The 21471-nt window shown below is 33.8% G+C and overlaps 1 protein-coding gene across 6 annotated transcripts in view; it reads right to left on the reverse strand.

The window, feature by feature from the left end:
- LOC128208772 (uncharacterized) overlaps positions 1–19278 on the reverse strand; it is a 40636-nt gene extending 21358 nt beyond the window's left edge. For 2 of the 6 annotated variants that reach the window (XM_052912361.1, XM_052912358.1), the window contains exons 1-9: positions 18007–18128; positions 17001–17693; positions 6233–6347; positions 4761–4886; positions 3658–3722; positions 3044–3176; positions 2528–2649; positions 1701–1904; positions 688–780 (exon numbers count right to left, since the gene is read on the reverse strand). In XM_052912361.1, the coding sequence (XP_052768321.1) occupies positions 688–780; positions 1701–1904; positions 2528–2649; positions 3044–3176; positions 3658–3722; positions 4761–4886; positions 6233–6347; positions 17001–17456 (1314 nt within the window). In that variant the 5' untranslated portion in view covers positions 17457–17693; positions 18007–18128. The other 4 variants (XM_052912359.1, XM_052912360.1, XM_052912362.1 and 1 more) reach the window with 4 other exon arrangements.
- Between the last annotated feature and the right edge of the window lie 2193 nt (positions 19279–21471).

Here is a 21471-nt window from a genome sequence, read left to right on the forward strand (position 1 = left end):
TGTAAGAGGCACGGAAAACTCTATTTCTTTCACCATTTTTTTTATTTGTAGGTTTTCTCAACTAATAGAGAATATATTTTGATTTTCCTTGACTTTATTTTGGTTTTCTGGGACGAGAGTGCTTCAATATTCAATACAAAAAAAACTTCCTATGAAAAAACCATACCAGTCTCCACATGCAAAGATACACACAAACACAAACAAAATTCTCAAGGGGGAACATCGCCTGCAACCAGGTACTTTATTCTGTTTACACTTCATTAGTACCGTGGGAAAATTGAATGAAAAAATATCTTTTTTAAGAGTTTTAATAGAGATAGGGGAGAAAACTCTTTCAACTTAGGAGATCAACAATGACATCAAACAGGTCTTTTTTTATATTCAAAAAGAAACAAACACATGTTTCATTTTATTTTTGTATGAGGTAATTTCATTGGCTAGGATTCCGAAGAGGTCCCCATTTGGCATTAATGAAACTACCTCATTAATTAATCATGATTACGAGATTTTCTTAGCACAATTTCCCACAGTACTCCATGAAGCAGAGCATAATAGTGTTATGAGGGTATTGAATGACGAAGGGGCAATAATTCGGGATTCACCGATAATAATTTGGGATTTCTGGAAGGGAAGTAACTCCAAGTTTACTACATTTTGTATAATCTACAAAGGGAGAGCATCACTTACCCCATTTCCCTTAGACCCTCCAGACTGCTTGCTCCCAATTAGTTGTCGAAGTCGCTCTTCAACAGTCGGACTTGTCATTACACCATTATTATTCTGCAACAAAAATTGTTTCCTTTTTAGAAAATGAACTATGTGCAGGAGCGTACCAGAAGCATTTTGAACTGTACACCTTTACAGTTGAGGATGGTGTCAACATGTGCAGGTGTTTCTTTATTTTGGTCTGAAAATGTTATATGGAGTTGGAGCGGGAGTTTTGTCCCCTGACTTAGGAATGTTTTAAAAAATACAAATACAAAGCATTCTGAATGCTAACATTTAAATTATGAAAAACTTAACCACTGAAAAGTTACATGTATATACATCCCCTTAGCCTTCGATTTTGTTAATGATTTTGAGTCATAGGCACTTGCCATTTTAATGGTGCCAAGATTTTACCAGTACTTGAGTATGGCCAGGTATGCCACTTACTGGGAACCTTACTGAAGCACCTCAAGAAACAAGATCAACCACAGAACTCTTTAGTCAGCAGGAGACATGTATCATCTGTACAACATTTAATTTCAAAGCCATGGAAATTCAGTTTCTTTCTATATATTTTATTTGAGTTCATTTTAAAGACAAATTAAGGGGACTAGACACCAGATGGTCCCAAAGTCGGCAAATACAGTATTTCCTCAAAACAAGTCTAGAATTATCAATGCAAGCTAGTATGAGGCCGATAATGCATCATTTTACAGGATTATAATTATTATACATATACCGACGCTATTATTAAATAAACTGAGATTAACATGGTAGACAAACCAAGTAAATTTTGAAAGTGGAAAAATATGCAATGCCTGCGAAAGATACATGTGTTGAAAGTGATGTGATACATCAGTAAGTAACATTCAATGCGTTGTACTCAATTTAATTCAAGTTTTTGACAATTTTCTTGCATTTGTGTCATTTGGTGTCTTGTCCCTTTAAGGCATAAATGAATTACACTCTTATACATTAGTGTATACACTCACTTGTGCATTGTTAAGAGGACTGCCAGTCCATGCTCTGTGTGCTGATGTAGGAGGGGCGCCAGGGCTTTCCTGGGTAGGCTGGGTGAGGGGGCGTGCATTGGGGTGCCGGATAACACCACCCCTATACCCCCCAGCCCCCAGGTGGGTACGGCGCTCATCCACCCCATGTTGGGCTACACCGTTTACTCCAATCTCTGTTGTAGACTGAGGAATAACAACACATTACATATCATGTTTCTTTTATATTCTTGATACTGCATACTGACCATACAATCACCCACAAAATTACTGCTTACGTAAACTATTTAAGCAAGAGGTACTTTTTATAATGAAAATACACATCAAAGTTATTAAACCAAACACTGACATCATTCACACATTTTGTAAAAAAAGTGAAATCATTCTGATTTTTTTCGTGTTTAAATCAGACAGAGTCTAGGCTTGGACTTGAGACTGTTCATTATCATGGGCCCAGCAGTTGACATTATCATGGGCCCAGCAGTTGACATTATCATGGGCCCAGCAGTTGACATTATCATGGGCCCAGCAGTTGACATTATCATGGGCCCAGCAGTTGACATTATCATGGGCCCAGCAGTTGACATTATCATGGGCCCAGCAGTTGACATTATCATGGGCCCAGCAGTTGACATTATCATGGGCCCAGCAGTTCACATTGGACACAATATTGATCAGCACATCATCAGCAGTATAAGACAGACTCTTAGAAATAATGTCAAGAATATGAATGTGTATGATTTTAATAGTTTTTCAACAGCCAGTTAACTTAGTATGAAACATTTAATTATTCCATCATGAAAACTTACAATAATATTGTTGTGAGGTTTGTTGTTGTTGTTTCCATCGCCATTTGGTTCCAGCCGCATCGTCCCCAGCAACAGGTCATTGTTGTCATGGTAACCAGACCGAGATAAAGGTTCCCCTCCACCTAAAATTATGAAGATGTTTAACATACTGTTTTACTTTTATGTTAAGCACTTCCTTAGTATAAAACATAATAATGTCCAAATTAATTATGATCTCATTTTTAATGTTAGTATATGCAAGCATGCCTTAGTGTGCTTAAAGGATTTGGCCGTGTGCCCTCATCCATTCATTCAGCATAAACACTTGAATCACTGAGATCAATTCTTTCATTTTCAATTTATTTAAATTATAATCATGATTTAAAATTAGAAAAATCTTCTATAACTGATTGATACTGATAAAGTGGACATAAAAGAACAGCTGGATAATTGATATATCATAATTATACCATTCATTAAAATGACACTCTACACTACATTTCCACCCTATTCCACTTAATAGCATAATTAACATACCATGTCCTGTATGCTGGCCCCCCATGAAGGGGGTGGGGACGGCCCCAGGGAGACGTACAGCCCCGGGCATCACGCTTGCCCCACTCTCCTCTACAGGCGATGTGAAACCATTGCACTCCGGCTTGTATCCATTCTGTAATTTAAATTTGTTGAAACTTTACAAACATCCCCTATTTAATTTTGGTGTAGTTTAAACTCAACCTATTATTGTAATTTGACACAAACAAATCATGTAATTTAAGTGATATTTTGAAAAACCTGGGATAGGTACTTATTTTCCTTCCCATTTTTATAAGTAGGAAATTCTATCGTTGGGCACAGAAGTCAACATAAGTCTCTTTTTTCTCTCAATCAAGCAAGGGGCATTACTCCACAGTAATCAAAACTAGAGTTAATGGCCTAATGCTTTACTTGTGCATATTGCCTTTTGTAACATGGGTACAAAGTTTCATCAGAATATTTTGGAACCATTTTCAACATATGCCAAAGGTTCTTGCCAATGACACAACAAAAAAAAAGCTAAAAATCTTAAGGAAAATTATGTTCATTTACGTGAAACCTTCTATCGATATTTATAATAATGTACATATTTCAGCTCATTATTCAATATATACCTGAAAATGTTTCCGAATATTGCCAATCAGTAGCAGAACGGTTTTCAAATGTCCATCTTCTATCTCTGAAATTATAAATGAGAATGCTATTATACTGGTATAAATATTAGGCAATTCAAACAAGAACGGAAGATTGGTAATAGAAAAAAATGGTTTAAACAGTATTAATATGATGACAATACATCAGCATATTACAAGTATACAGGAAAAAGGATCCAAGAGATAACTTAGAGCTAATATTAACATATCTCTCCTTAAACATTTTACAGGCAGTCTTTGGTGAAAGATGGTAAACCGGTCCAAATTCTGAAGGTGATCATGAATATACAACATTATAAAGGCCACAATTTATAAGTACTTTGTGAAGTGTTTCCTTATTGTCTCACAAAACAACCCATAACACAATTTTTTTAGTCTCTGCCATGATATTTTTGTTCACTTGTCATTCAGAAAAGGTGCAAGGTAGTAAAAAAATCAAAAAAAAAATCTACCTACCTACCCCCCCCCCCCCCAAAGTTTTGATAGTGAAACTCAAAACAGACAATTGTGGACATATTCGTCATTTTTTAACACTAATTGTGACCTTGAAATTTCAGCCACTCACAAAAAAAATCAATAGGTGAAGCCACAATCAATTTTAATGATTCTGAACATGACATTAATTATTTAGTGAACATGTTTTTTTCTTCCATGATATAATAAAGACTTGCTATAATCATCACATAATCACATGTACTCCCCTATTAGCTGATTTTTTTTTTTTGTTAATGAGCCACAAATCAGTAAAACTCAAAACTATAGCTACATCACCACAATTTATCTAGTACAGTCAAAACCCGTTTGCTCGATATCGCTTGGCTCAATTTCGTCATTGACCGATTTTGTTAAACTCTTGGAAAGCATTTCCTTAAGCTCGATATTCCTGAGGGTCAAAGTGTTTTGGTCGGTCCCTTGGATATTGAGCCAACTGGTTTTAACTGAATGTACATTATTTGTATCTTGATGGTGAAAGATAAAATGTTCTATCTGTTTCTTTATGTAATGTTACTTAAATCCTTTACAAATTCACAGTTTATTTATTTTTTTCACACAGTTACACCTACCGTCAGGCTGGATATCTGTGATGTCAACGCCGCGTTTACACACAAACTTCAGGCAGTTACGAATGTTACGCACACGCGCTTCCTTTGTTTGTGGGCTCGTCTCAACACATCGCAATGAAACGCCACCTAGACAATAGGAGGACATGTTTTCAATATACTTGTGTGAACAATTATAAGAGCTGTGGAGTGAACACCAACCCTTGTCTGTTGTATTTCTAACATTTCTAAAATTTCAGTCAAATAAGGGACATAGCTCATTTACTTCAAAAGGCGCACAATATAGGTTGATACAATAAAAAGTTTGTTTTTGACTTTAATAATAAAAACAAAACAAAAATGCACGTGTTTTAGGTACAGATTAAAAATAGGCCATTATAAATGTTTTTATTTAATTAATAGCTTAGTAACGTGGCCAAAATTTCTCCTTTTTAATAAGCGCCAAACATCACTAATATTTTTTTTATCTGTACCTAAATCACATGCATATTTTTGTTTTGAACATTAAAGTCAAATAAGTTAAATACAATAATGCATAAAAATGAAAATAATTGCATCAACCTACATTGTGCACCTATAAAGCGAGAGTTTTACACCTTTATGTGTATGTGTGTTTTGTCTCCGACAATATGTGAATATCTTGAGCACCTTTTGAGTAACGGCCAGATTAAATTTTGTGCATGCCATCAACAACAATGCCAAGGCTACGACAAAACCTTTTTCCTTTTTCAAAAATAAGATGACTGGAAAACCTATAATTTGAATACTAAAATACGATGTTAGCTGACACCTGAATTATAGGAAGTACATTATTATTGTACAAATAATTCATAAGATTAATCCATCAGTCAAACAGAAATGGCAGTGAAAGTAAATGGATATTTATTCCTGGCAAACATTTGTAATTGTAAACCATTTAGATGCTGTTTTATGTACCTGACACGTGGCTTTTAGACACGACACTTATTCAAACATAGCAAAACTGTCAAACACAATCACACTTAAAAACTATTATATTTAAGTAAGTTAAAGCTGCACTCTCACAGATTTATAATTTTGACAACTGTTTTTTTTTTGTCTCAGAATAAGCCAATTTTTGTCTGGAAACTAGTGATATAAGACTGCTGACAAAAGAGTGATATAAGACTGCTGACAAAAGAGCAGATTGCAGTTTTCATATTTACATTTGAAAATTATTATTTTATGGCTAAAAGAATTACATGAGCTTTAACAAAAATAAAATGTTCAGCAGTTTACCAAACAATTGAGAGATATCTTATATGACTGAATTGAAGGCACTAATGCCAAAATGAGCTGTTTCTGAGACAAAGGTCAAACCTGTCAATTTGTGAGAGTGCAGCTTTAAGCATTCTGTTTCAGACACATTCACTGGTGGGAAACATTTCTCACATAATTGTGATATCAATAATACATTATTTCAAGCTATCAACCATAAAAAGAAACAAACTAATTACTGATAATTTCGAGGATGGTGGGTAGCGTATATCCGTCCCCGATGCTGGTACGTAGGTCAGATATTATTGGTAGGTTGTGCCTGGTGAGAACTTCATTGGCCCAGTCTGTATGTTCCTGAAATAGAACGTCATATATGTATTACTACTATAGAATAAAAAAGTATAAGTTAAAACATTTTTTTTTACAATGATTGTGAACATAGTTATATTAACTTAATTCACTCTCGTTGGCATGATGCTGCGCTAGAGTGTTGTCTTTTGTTGTGGGGGAAACCAGAGGACCCAGAAAAACAACAACAATTGTCCTACTTTTGTGGCGAACACCAACCAAACTCACATGCGACAAAGCTGTGAATCAAGCCCAGGTCCCCTTGGTGAGAAGCGATTGCGCTTACCATTGTGCTTACCAGACAATTCAAACATAAATAATTAATATTTGACAGAACATGAGTTGTCATTAAATATGAAATTTGTCAATCAAGCCTCAGTTGCGCTTTTATAAATTTAAATAAAAAAGTTTTCAAATTGAACGCCTGTGATTTTTTTTATTGTTATTTAAATACTAGCTTGATAATTTCCAGCACTAAATACATAAATGTCGCTCTATAGAATACAAGTTTTCAAAGCTATTCGATTCTAATATCACATCGAAAGTTAGTACACTAGGTGCATAAAAAAAATATATAATGATATTGTATCAGGCATGCAACAAAATTTATGATATAATAATAATTAATATATCAAACCACATCTGAACATATCTGTTCAATTATTTCACATAAAGAATCTCAATTATTCATATAAATCCAACACAATTTTACCTAATGTGATGCGACAAAAAATCTCTCCATGGTCCAGAAAACACCGAACACAAACATAAAAAGTTGATAACTGGCCATAAAGCTGCACTCTCACAGATTTACCGTTTTACAGCTTTTTTTTATTTATGTCTTGGAAAGAGCAAATTTTGCGTCTGCAAACCAATGGTAAAAGATTGCTGACAAAAGATCTGGTCGCAGATTTGCATATTTCAGTTTGAAAATGTTATATTAATTAAACAATTACTATACGGTTTAAGAAAAAAGCATAAAACATTAATTTTTGAACTTAAATATAAAAGTATGCGATCTAATTTTTTGTCGGCAGTCTTAAATTACTGGTTTCCAAGTTTTTCGCAAAAATTGGCTCATTCCAAGACAAAAAATAAAAAAGTTGTCAAAACGGTCAATCTGTGAGAGTTCGCTTTAAAGCTGCACTTTCACTGATTGACAGTTTTGACCTTTTAAAAAATATTGTCTCAGAATCAGATGATTTTGGCATCACTCAGTCGTATAAGGTAACTCATAATAGAACTGATCTCAATTGTTTGAAAAACTGACGAAATTTTCATTCTTCTTAAAGCAATAAGTAGCAATTTTAGCCATAAAACATCAATTTTCAAACATAAAACTGTGGTCTGATCTTTTGTTAGCGGTCTTATATCACGGGTTTCCAGACATTTACGCAAAAATGGCTAATTCCATGACAATTTTTTTTTAAAACATCATATTCATCGGTATGAGTGCAGCTTTAATTTTCAATAAGTATCTTCTTGTTATGCACCCATATTTTTTTTTATTGATGACCCTCTTAATAGAAAAGTATGCTACATATACTGTGGACATCTTTCTTATAGTCTTCACGTCTAACGTTTGTAAGAAAACAAATGTCATATTAAGCTTGAATGAATGAAATTGTCCCAGATGTCAAACATGTGTCCATATGAATATTTCATGTACAGCATTGATCCAAAATACCATTTTACCTTTTTTTAACTTCTTTTATATCTGAGGCCTTGGCCAGTATTCAATATTGATCTTATCGTTATCCTTAGACATGCCACAGTGATTCCACTCAGCCTGTTGCTTAGCTTAATATACAGGTCATTTAAAACACTAAGATTCTAATCTTCAATTTAAGTTCAATTTAAGTTGCTTATCAAATAAAGCCCCAGGGCCATAATTACAAACAGGCTCAAATCATGGATCAGACTCCAAACTTCATTTCATTGCGTCCTTCTTTCTCCGATAATAAAATTTCAGTACTATTCAAAATTGTACATTTATTCGCATTTATATTTGTTAATTGAAAGGAATAAAGATAATTCTTTATAATTTAATACCAGCGCTTTTCAGACTTCAGTTTAAACATTATTTATTTTACAACGATTGTGAAATAATTTATGATAACTTGTACAACTGTAAGTCACTCATTTTGGCACAATGTTTGGAGAGAGTGTGGTCTTGTGTTGTGGGGAAAACCGGAGTACCCAGAGGAAACCCACTTGTCCGACTTGGTGACCACTAACCAAACTTACATGCGCCCAGGCTGGGAATTGAACCTGGGTCGCTTTTGGGCTGGTCAAAGTATGCGTGGAGTCCTTCAGACCCTACACACTTTGACCAGCCCAATTGCGTTCAAACCCTGATAATGACATCAAGCCCGCAATCCATTTCTTAAATGAACATCTGAAGTTTTACCACTTGAGTCTGAACTCATTCTTGAGACTGTACGTAATTTCTGTTCCTTGTGGAACATACTCATAGACCATAAGAATGTCTTTTTCACTTTAATAATATTTTTTTAAATGATTAAATTTCATATTATTTGATTAAATATTTCAAAGTGATGTTATCTAACCCAATCAAACACAATCAAATTCCAAGGTAATCAATTTTTTCTTTTGTATTACGTAACTGAGGAGAAAGTAATTGATTAAACATATTTGGATAATCACAAATCTATAATGGCTTAGAATGTTTGTCGATTTGAAAAGGAATCGAGGAACAAATCAAAATGGGTGATTCATGTGGCTATTGTCGTATTCTAATCTAAAATCTATGATTCAAAATTCCATGTTCGTAAAAATTGATAATATTTATATAAGTATTCTTACAACAAAAACATAATAACTTGGGCAAAAGCAGTTTAATGAGGAAATTAACTGTGCATGAATTAATAATTATGGTGTTTATTTCAGCCCGCTCAGATCAAATTATTGTTTGATAATGCAAAATCAAATAATAATTTTCTTAGTGTTTTGTGTAAATGTCTGTATTAATTTACGCTAGTTTGCATGGGTAAACCACTAAATAACACACTTAATGATATCAAATAATGACTGAATAACAATTTTTTTTGTCGGAAGCTTTCTAAATGATTTAATCAGAATCCCTCAGGCAATCCCTGTTGAAGAAATATAAGTGTTAACACTCTTGCTATATTTTCTCGTTGTCCTCACATATATATAGAGCAGCCTTCAGCACTAATACACCAGTCGATTGAAACAACGCCCCCCCCCCCCCCCCCAGGTCCAGAGAATAGCGGGGACTTTGAAATTCGGTCCAGACAAGCCCCTGGGTAAGATTCCTGTCTGGCTGGGACAAACTGCTGGTAAAATCCCTGCTGAATGCCCCCACACCCCAGGGACTCTAAGTAAGGCCCTTTCACAGCCATTTTTGGCGCAAAGACGCAGGTGGCACTGCGCGGCCACCTGAAAGGTAAAAACAAGACCCATTTCCCCGGCTATCCCCTGTATACCCCCGGATCTTGGGGGCCCGTGGTAACAATTGACTGGTGCATAACCATGTCCCAGGATCCTGAGGACGTTGCATTTCATGGAGGGACACCAGAACCTCCAAGTCAGGTGTCCTGTCGGTATACCCTCATTTGTTAGCAGAAATTCAAAAAGGAACCCAAAATAAATAAATAAATAAAAAGAAGCAGAATATAATTAATAGTCAAACAAAATCTTTTATTTACAAATTTTTTGAACAAGAGGTTAAATGGACTCTGAGTTCTTAAGTTAGTGTCGACCCCTAAAGAGACAGTTTGAAATCATCAAAATTAATGGCATTCAAGATGAACTGCTCAGTTGTTATGTCTTCCGCATTATTGACACAAATATTGATGACAGCCAAGAGTAAACTCTACTCTTCAAAGTAAACAATACGCATTACAAAGAAATGTAAGGTGACGATCTTCTATCTCCCACTCTCCTATTTACGATGATGATCTTTTATCTCCGTCTCTTGTATTTACAACTTAATTGCACTTCTCCCAAATCGTCACAAAGCAAAAGGTTTTCGACAAATGTTTGTATAAAGCGATAAAATAACATTTCAAAAACTCTTTACATTAAAGAAATCCGTTCAAATGATTCATCCTCTTCACGTTGATTACAAATTTATCATATTCAAACAAATCACTTATGACAGAATCATGTTTTATATACATGCAAAACCTTACATGTAACATCAGTCATCAAACTATTTTATTAAAGCTTAACACTTAATTTAATCCACCAACTGACATATGTTTGTCTTACTGTCAGAACTGAAAAACAAAATCAAGCGCTTTTAAGAAATTGTGTGTATCTTATAAAATATTCCTTGTTATTACCGGTAGAACAGGGTAGTTTTAAGAAAATGTTTACGGTCATTGTAACACCAGTTAAATTATCGTCAATGTCAGCCACTATATAAAACCATTACATGACCTGCCTATCTTTTTATAGAATACAGTACTAAGCTGCTTAACCCGATTTATTCACACAAAATCACGCCAGGTCTTTTATTTTTCAGTGCTGAACCATACATAATATCCACATTGAAGAATTTAGGGAAGGAAAAATGAACAACACTTCAAAACATAATGCTCAAACCACTCCAGAAAAACAATCTCTGGCTTATCTTTTTTATATTTTAAATCCCCACCTCTGCATTTTTCAAACATTAATAATAAAAATGTGAAAGCAAAGTATGTTTCTTCACAGAAAATAATTCATAACCATTACACAAATAAACCCACATCATAGAAAAGCAATTTTGCAAAACTTTGCGACAATGTGAAAATAAATTAAAAAATTAAAAAAAAAGTGAAATTGAAGAAATTTTGTAAAAAACAAAAATACCACAAAAATCAACGCTTAATTGTTTCTTTCCTGCAGTCCAATAAGGTGCATTACTTGACAAGTGTTAAATCCAGAGTTAAGGGCCTTGTTATGTACCATACATGTGTGTATTGTCTCTTGTAACATATGTACCAAGTTTCATTGAAATATCTTAAAAAGTTCTTTAAGAACTTTTGGCAAAGTTGACCATGACGCTGAAAACATTAACAAATTTGTACCAGTACACTATTACTTTAACTTTACTTTTGTCTTAAAAACAACAACAGACAAGCAAGAATAATATATTTCTAAGCTAACATATACAGCTTGATATTGATTATACAAAATTAAAAACACCCACCAAGAGGAGATTATTTCCGCTGATTTTTTTTCACTGTGTCAAGTATTTTTCATTCATTGAACAAAAAAATCAAATCCGCTTTACCACTCTTATCTCATTCTGGTTTCATGTTTGGCTTCTCAATTCATTTTCTTCTCACTATTTAAATTCACAATTCATCCTTTTAAGAACCTATGAATTTATTAAATAACTCAATACTTTTTCACACACAAAAAAAATTAAGTCCACCTGACCCATAAAGTTAATAATATCGCGATATACGACTCCTCAAATTTCTAATATCAAATTTTTCTTTATCTAATATTGGAAGTTGTGCAGTGGAGTCAAAAGCAATAATGAACCGATGCTATTATGTTCTATTGTAAACAAATTGCCGGTTCCGACATGAACACAGTATTGGCTAATCAATTCATTGATCGATCAGATACGTAAAATTGTCAAACTAAACACTCCAGTAAATAACAATTAAATAAATGGAATACACTTAAAATAAATGGAGTACTCTTTTAAATGATACCGCCTTGTTGAACAAAGTCTTTTTGCATTAAAATAGGAGGTAAACTGTTTACAAAAGATAAATTATTACAAGCTGCAGTTTTTTTGGACCTGCTGTAATTTCAGAACCCCCCGTCTTTTTAGCATTGCAAATTACCGGTTATAAATAATTAATGCAAAATAGAAAATAATAAATTAACTGCAAAAACTACACCAACTAAAATGCCTTTGTTTGGAATGATATGGAATGTTTAACAATTTGAAAATTGAATGATAGAAGTATTAAACATTTGGCTGATTGTTCAGAAGTTTATAAAGTTAACAACGTTTTTAACAACATTGTTGTTAACTTACAAATCTTCACTGCTCTGGATGTTGAATGGATACATCTGTCATTTGTCATGTGCAGAGTTCCTTACAGGATTTGAAACAAGTGTTTCAGCTGTATTCATTTTATTTGAATATATATTTGCACATCAATAAAAAAAAATATCACTTTTAAAAATTAACAACAATGTCATTAACCATTTTGTTAATTTTAAATAAGACACATTCCTCACCTTTTTTCCCCACATTTTTGTGAATATATATAACCCGGAATTCACAAAACTGGGTTTTCCCATGCCAGTACAAAATAATAAAAGGTGAATTTCGGTTATTTAAAATCATGTAATGGTCCAATGACTATTGTTTCTGAAGTATCCTATGTATATTAAAACAGTATAAGCTTGGGAAAAACAGAATATCTATAATTCCAGGCTTTAACTATTGAGCCAGGGCACTTAGAATTGTGAAAATAGCGACAAAATGCCTAAAATTGTGACTATACCATAGTATATATACATTAGCAATATTTTGGTGATTTTTCATCTAAGAAATTAGTGGGCAGTATTCAATAAGCAACTTAGATTGAACTTAAATTTATGATTTGAAACTAAGTGTTTTGATTGGCCAGTATATTTAGCTGACCAATAGGCTTAATGGAATCACTGAGGCATGTCTAAGGATAAAGATAAAATCAGTATTGACTACTGCCCCAGATATTAATTAAAAAACAACCATTATAAATAAAAAAATATAAAAGTCAATATCTATTTATCTGTTCCTAGTTCTTTTGTATTTAAATCATTAAAGTCAAATGAGTTTAAAATGATAATGCATTAAATGAAAAAAAGGGAACATTTTGTCAACCTTTATACCTTTAAAGCTTTCATAAAATCAGAGTTATTTTACGTACTTTTATGAACAAACACCAAACAGCATCTGGTAGATACTCCTTTTAACATAATAGTGTAAATCCAAGCCTCAAATGATTCAACGTTCAATAGCATTTAAACCAAACAAGCTTTTCAGTCACACATTTAAATTATTTTTTGACAATTGAGTTCTTATTTAAACATTCATTTGAGTATGTTTTATCTTTGTAACAAGCATTTTTCTCAAATTCAATGTCTGACACTTTAAACCTGATCGAGTCCTTTTGAGGTGTTCTAAGGTTCACTTTTGAGTGGCAAAAACACAGCAAACCTTAAAAGCATGTTTCGGCATTGTCTTTTTACACATATTTTATTTATAACAGGTACTCATATTAAATAAGAGTGCTGACTGAGAATGAAACTCTTCACATGTACACTGTTCAAAGGGCTTTATAACAGGTACTCATATTAAATAAGAGTTCTGACTGAGAATGAAACTCTTCACATGTACACTGTTCAAAGGGCCATAAAACATGGCTAGCAATTGCAAATCATTCAAGGGGGATGACTCCAGGCTGTCTGAGACCATTCAAATAATTCACTTCATTTGATATATCACGCCAATAAACACATTGTTTATTAGACAAATTTGGTAATTGCTTCAGTTAAACTTATAGAATTGACAGTGCTAATATTCCATTTTGCAAATATTTGAAAATTCAAGGCTGATAACTCTGGAGTGTCCTTGGTGAACTGACTGGGTATCAAACTTACTTGATGATAATAATGAAATATAATACCCAAACATTCTGACTATGCCTCAATCTGATATTGATAAGACAGCAGACAAAAATTATTTGGTTGAAAAAGTAATAAAAGAAAGAGGAGACAAAGTCTGACAATTAGGTGCCAAAGGAGAAGAAAGTGTAAATTTGGCAAAATTATGACAATTGAAGGGCAATAACTCAGAAGAGATTAAACATGCTGGCAGTGTTTTTTTTCATTACCATGAGAAAGGGGGTCAAAGGCCTTACTGATTTGGAATAACGCAACATTTTGTCTAAAATTGGAAATTCAAATAAAGCCTAAAAATGAGAAAGAATGACTTAAAGAATAGACCTTGTCACTAATGTGATATCTTTCTGGATGCGCCCCTCAAAAATTGTCAAAGTTTACTTTTTATTTCAATATGGGAGAAAAAAAGTAATAAAATATGCTAAAAATGCACCATATCCGACTACAAATTGTTAAAATTTTCTTATGAGCATAACTTCAAACATCTATGAAAATAGTTTATGCCATATACTTTCGGTTCTGAGGTAGGGGCGTATGTCAAAAGCTTACTAAGTGCTCACTTGCCTGGACTAAGTATTATAAAAAACAATCCATGTGTAAATGGCATTTCATCAAATTTACAATTTATAAATACACTGTACTTTTCATGTATATACATTATTAATTTATACGACAATGACATATATTACTATTTAAATAGTAAACAATACTGTGCTACTGACTCTGCCAGTAGAAACAATTACATGTTCATTGTAACAAAACTGAATGACATCAGGTTTCAGGGGTTGGCATTTATAAGTGGGGGCACAACATTGGACATGAGCCTTCCTGGGGCTTGTTTTAGTCTAAAATAATAGACGTGCTATACGGGATTCTTCCAATCCCTAATGTCTAAACGGGTTCGTGCAAAAAACGCGTGTGTTTGAAAAATATTGAAGTTGTATTAAGTGAAGTATTTTATGGTTGAAATTGATCATAAAGGTTTATACCGGGGGTATTCATATTTTAACATCTAAGTGAAACGTTATTTTGCACACAACAAGCATTTAATGCATTAAAACACATTGTTTACCTTTCCAATAAAACGAAAGTTGACTGACACATACAACAATTATGCCAAGCAGAACAACTCGATCCAATCGTAATAACTCGGCCACCTCCGAAAAGCTTCGAGATAGACCACGTAAATACAATCGTAACAACTCGGCCATGGCCGAAATGTTCCGATTGTTTAAATATTGTGCCCTGAAGCCTTACAGGTGCCCTTCATGTATATATCGTTATGTTTTGACAGAATGAAATGAAGAAAACCCATCAAACTCATAATTGTTCGTTGGATATTTATTTTTTGTGAACGGAACTAATATAAAATAACATTATCTGGTAATATTTCTTCTTTTTATGATATTTTATAGACGCAATATGCTTTAACCCGGAATCCCGATCAGAATAACTACCCAATTTTGGTACAAAACAATTTGTACGTGAAGGATTTGCCATATCAAAAATCGTAAAAAAAATCTGTCAACGTACAATTATTTGGACTGGGGCTTGTTTCAATAAAGGATTTTAGTTGTAACTTCGAAAATAACTCCCAAGTAACATCACAGATGGCATTTAGTTATCTTTTTTTCTGCTGTGTTTTACTCTTTAATACTGGCTAAGATTCTTTTCATAAATGTTGTCAAATAATGAAAATATGACACTTAAGATAATTCCACTTTACAACGATAATCTTTATTGAAACAGGCCCCAGAACCCAAACTATATTTATACATAAAAAACATGTAGAGTCTAAACATAGTAAGACAGATTCATGAATATTTTGGTTATTTTGAGTATAAACTAACGTTTCTGGTATATTCTTTGAATAGCCTGACAATCACAATGACAACAAATCGTTAGTTGTACAATTTTTATCCTGAATACTAATTATAATATCTTTAATATTTAGCTTTAATACTCCCGACAAGGACATGACAGTTGTCTGTTTAAGAATAACAGTTATTTAATTGTAAGTAAGTGGAAGTTACTTTACCGGTATCGGTTCTAGACACACAAAGATAAATAAATCCGAAAAACAAACTACCTGTTATCCGGTTCCCAGGTATATAACATCGCGAACAAATGATCCTACCAGGTCAAACCACAGTAAACTATTTGTATTGAAGATCTGCCGCATTTAATGGACAACCATGCAATTCTGCCAGGTGTTACTAGTTTAGTTCATTTTAACATTTGTTTGTTGCATATTGCAAGTTATTTCATTAATATTTCCTGTAATTCCTTCATATTACTACCAAATACATCATACATGTACACTTTCCTTATTGTCTATACAATACAAATTTTGGTTAAGCGCTTTTCGTGAGGAAGCGCTGGGGTTAGTGTAGTCCAAATAATTGTATGTTGAGGGTTTTTTTTACGATTTTTGATATGGCAAATCCTTATCAAATCCTTAGGGATTGGATGAATCCCGTATAACACGTCTATTATTTTAGACTAGGGTTAGTGCTGTGGTAAGCGCATTCGCTTCTCACCGATCGACATAGTGTTTAAGGTTTGATTCCAGCTTGGGCGCATATGAATTTGGTTTGTGGCCACCAAGACGGCCAAATGAATGTCCACCGGGTACTGCGATATCATGGCACCCATAGTATATCACATTCTTGAGTTCTGAACAACGGATGTGGTCCGAGTCCGATACAATATGTACGTAGTAATGATTTTGTAATAACCAATAATTATTCTAAAAAAATAAGTTTAAACGAAAAACAAATTATGCCGATGTAGCCCCCCTATGATAACTACAGAGCAACTTTGGCTACACTTTTAGTTTATATGGGTGCATATACATCGAGTTATTTCACGGCCTTTTGGAGCTGTCAAAACCCCATTTCTAAGCCGAACAAAAAGTAACTAATCAATTATGTAAAAAACGTAAACATACATGTATACATGTTAAGATAACAATTCAGAAACAATATGTACCTCACATTCTCTCAGTGCCTGGGCGTTGCTCATTGTGGCGGGTCGGGGAGGTTTTCGTCTGGCCCCGACATTTTCGTCAGCACCAGCCATCGCTCCGATAGGTCCATTAGAGAAACAAGCATCGTCAGAATCGCCCCCTCTTCTCTTGCTTAAGGCAGTTGGACGTGGTGGGGGATTTTCAAAGTCCTGAAAGTCTTCACTGAATTTAACTGTAGGGGGTGGCTTTTGCTGCCCGTTGGATGAATCTGAGGATTTTTGCCGCAGTATGGACTGTCTTGGTCTTGGTGGAAGGGATGGAGCGAGTGTCTGCTCCTCTTCGACACCGATTGTGATCACATCTTGTGTCGGGGATGCATCCACCGACCTCCATGCCAACTTCCGGGTATTGTTGAAGGGTTTGGGTGCGAGAATGGGCGGCGGCCTTTTCCCTCGCAGTGGTTTTGAGCTCACCGGCATAACAAAGAGCGGTTGTACATCGTCAAATACTGACAGTACCCTAGCTAGTTCCGTCCATTTCAGAGATAATTCGAAAAGAAACTTTCAATAGCATTTGACACTTGTGTCTACAATAATTGCACATACTGTATAGAACATTTTATATGAGAGAAAATGTTAGTAACATCCGTTCCTCCTCTTTGGTGTTGAAATAGCCATGGGTCCTATTCGAAGAAGGGCACTCATGGTTTCACAGAGCTGTAAAGAAAGGAAAAATTATCACATATTTGAATTAAGTCTAAACATGATAACATGCCACATGTGGACTTTACTTACAGCTAAGTATTTAATATTTGATAAGATGATCAGACGCTTCCCTTCTTACGTACCATTGTCTCAATCTTTATCACGGTACTCCACATGCATGTATCTAGCTTATATTTGAGCTGCAGATTTACACTTAATATATTAACTGATGGTGAATATTTACTTGTATTATACATACATGTACTTTCAGTATTCGGGTTAAACTGCCGCGACATTCATTATCTGAGCCAATGAATCCACTTACTTGTTAGAAAAGTGTACATGCATGAATGTCAGTTTCACTTTTTAAATAACTCCTTAGGCTCAGACCATGCAAATAAGGTGCATGTTATCACGGTTGCAACAAAAACTAATGGCATAATCCTCACCGTCGATCTTAGTTCACTTCACGCGGAATAAACGATAAAATTATTCAAATGTATTGAAATAAGAGATGCTGAGATATGATTATCCTCTGCGTACAAAAGTATTGTAGCTTTACATAATTTTCCATGAAATAGGTTTTGTCATTCTTTGTGAAAAAAACGGAGATTTTAATTAAAGCTATGAATTATTCAATTAATACCGAAAATTCGCATACCAAGATGGTATAGCTCCCGTAACGTTTTGGTAAATTGATAACCAAATGACATACTGAAATTTGATGTATCTTTCAACAGGCAAATATAATAATGTCGCTTTATGTCCATAATGTATCCCATATCTGGAAATATCAATGCACTTTAGTAATACAAACACCAGTCTTCGTGATATTGGTAGTTACATTGATTTAGCCGTCATGTGCTCTAATTAACCGCGTATCCTTTAGATATTGATTTAGATGGAACTGTGGGATTTCAATAACATGGGTACCTTATTAAAACTCTAGGTAATTAAAGAGGAAACACATTAATGTTATGGTCTCACTGTATGTATGCTTAACAGGGTAGGCGATACGTTATAATAAATAAGGTGGTTTTAGATCCACTTAAGATGGTATTTACATTCAATTTTCTTATGTTGTCCGAACACAAATGCTATTATACTTGTATAAAATTGTAATTCAACAGTATGTTGTGAATTTGCAACCTTATTACTTATCCTTTAATTGTGTAAATATTACGTATTTACGAGGAAAGGTCTTATAGACACCTATTATTCACATACTTTCACTAGATACCCGTTCCACAAAAATATTCACTTGGAATAACGTCCACAAACAGAAAAGGTGCCACATAAACTGTTACATGTATCTTTATTCCTGTATGATTTTTCCGAAAATAGTAAGTTAGTTCCACCACATTTTCTGTAAGTTGTATCGATTTCAGTGTCCACTTTTAACAACGGAAAGATCCATTGACCAGTATCCTGAACCTTTTATAAAACCATTCACACCGATATGAAAATAGTAACCTATTACTTGAATGTCCGTTTACGAAACCATTTAACACTTTAACTCCAAGTCAGATACCGTATTCTAATGCATTCCGTGTTTACAAAACATTTTTAAAGGCATTCGCCATTCCCTATCACTGATCCGATAGAGTGATTTGAAATAGAAAGAAAAGTGTACTATGTTGTTCCGATCAAATATACATTCTTTCTAAAATAGGGCAAAAAACTTTCCATATATCCAATGTTTACAAATTATGCTATCTTGTTACATGCATTGTTTCATGGTTATATTGTTTCAATGTTCAATGGTTATGAACATAGTAAAATATTAAATGTATATAGATATTGTATTTGTGGGCTTTAAATTTTGACACCAAGTCAAAATGTAACCTAATGCATTAGTCACGGGTTTATGATCTAACTTTACTTCCCTTAAATACACTTCAAAAACATATCAAGTTAAGTATGTTCCTAACTTAAGACATTTTCTTAAGTAAAGTATCACACTGGTTATATGATATAAATACTTGCTAATTTCTAAAATACTCAAAATAAACACTTTGCATGTTGAAATAAAAAAGACAAACGTATACTTTATTTTGATCAATTTAAATTAATTTGATTAGAATCTATGAAAAATTAAGCAAATCGACTTAGTCAAAATGACTTAATATAAATACTGGCCATGTTTTGCAGTAGGGTATGAAATTTAAACACATAAAAGTTTGACCGTTTAAGACACAGTTGGCAAGTATAAGTATTTCTGTTCATGCATTGACTATTTTGTGGCTGTTCTTTTAGTTTAGAACACGCCTTTAAGCTCGCGATGATGACCTTTTGATCCCGTGAAGCGTTATACTCAATGGATTTAATCAACAGATTAGGGCAGATTAAAATTCCTAAACAGGAAAAACAATAATATCAGGATAGTTTGGTAATTTCACCTTATGTGTACAAAGTCAAATTTAGGGCACATTAACCCGTCATCCCCGAGCTTTAAATGTTACATATATGAATGAATGTTTGCATTGATGATTTTTTTGTGAATACTGATTGTTCCCACAATGTAGTTTTACCATGCAGAATTCCCACGTTATTGTCTTTCTAAAGCTAAGTCTGGGAGTTTGATGTTTATTGCTCCCACATACAGTACTGCAGTCAACTTATTGTTTTTTAAATTTTACATATATGTTTCCACGATTGGGAAACAAGTTATTTCAACATTATAATAATCATCACTCTCGTTGATTCGATGTTGCACGTGAGTGTGGTATTGTGTTGGGGGAAAAACTGCATAAGTGAACTTATCACTGTAAAATGTCGCGAATTTTGCGTAAATTATTTAATGACGGTATTCGTATGTTGCCATTGTTGGTGTTTAACTACAAGCCCAATTCTATCTATCTTATAAACTGATAGAGTTGTTGTTGGTGATGCTGTAGTTGCCAAGCACATATACTAATAAAATAAAATATGGGTATGGAATTGCATACACAGTCATACAATTTTGTTTTATTTTAAAATACTTGTTTGGACCAGGGACTTCAGGATGTTACGCTAAATGGAGCGCCCAGTTCGGCTCCAAATTTGGTACAAGGTTTCAACGGTGCTTCTGCCAACGAAAATGTTTGCTAATTGTAGTTTGAATAGTGCAAATTGATCTTATTTTCTTTACCATAATATTATTGTCACGCATGGTTCACTTGGACAGTTTAAGAGGGTAAATTGTAATTGTTACAAAGTTAATTAGATATGAATATCACGTAATTTGTAATTGCGGTATCGCTTCTAATCATTTCCTACACTTTAACCCATTTGCGAATTTAACGCGTCAGAATGTATCATACTTACTTAAAAATGAGAGAGCGGGTTGTCCGAAAATGGGTTTTTACCGTAGTTTATTTGTTTACGTGAAAAACAACAACAGAAACATTTTGGACGTTAATGATTATGCACAAACCATCGTGGTGGACATGCAAGAGGTTAAATAGTGCGTTATTTACATTTGTCTTCGTACCCATCATTGTCGTACCATCTAGACTTACGTTTCAAAACACACCTTGTTGATTATTTGAAAATCATATGTTAAAATACATATATTCTCAACATGAGGTTGTAATAAATTTTGAATTGTAAATACTTTTAAATGTACAGATGTATATGTATGCTTCTGCCTTCAGAATGTAAGAAGACACACTAAAAATGATGAGCTGTTCCTCCACACCAATCAAATTGTTGATGACAGTTTTTTTCTATTTTACTTCCATATGACTGCAACATAATATTTAGGAAATACAGAATACGAAATCAATAGGTTTTGGATTGAGAATTTAAG

This window comes from Mya arenaria, chromosome 11 (assembly GCF_026914265.1).
Source record: "Mya arenaria isolate MELC-2E11 chromosome 11, ASM2691426v1".
In the NCBI taxonomy this organism is placed as follows: domain Eukaryota; kingdom Metazoa; phylum Mollusca; class Bivalvia; order Myida; family Myidae; genus Mya; species Mya arenaria.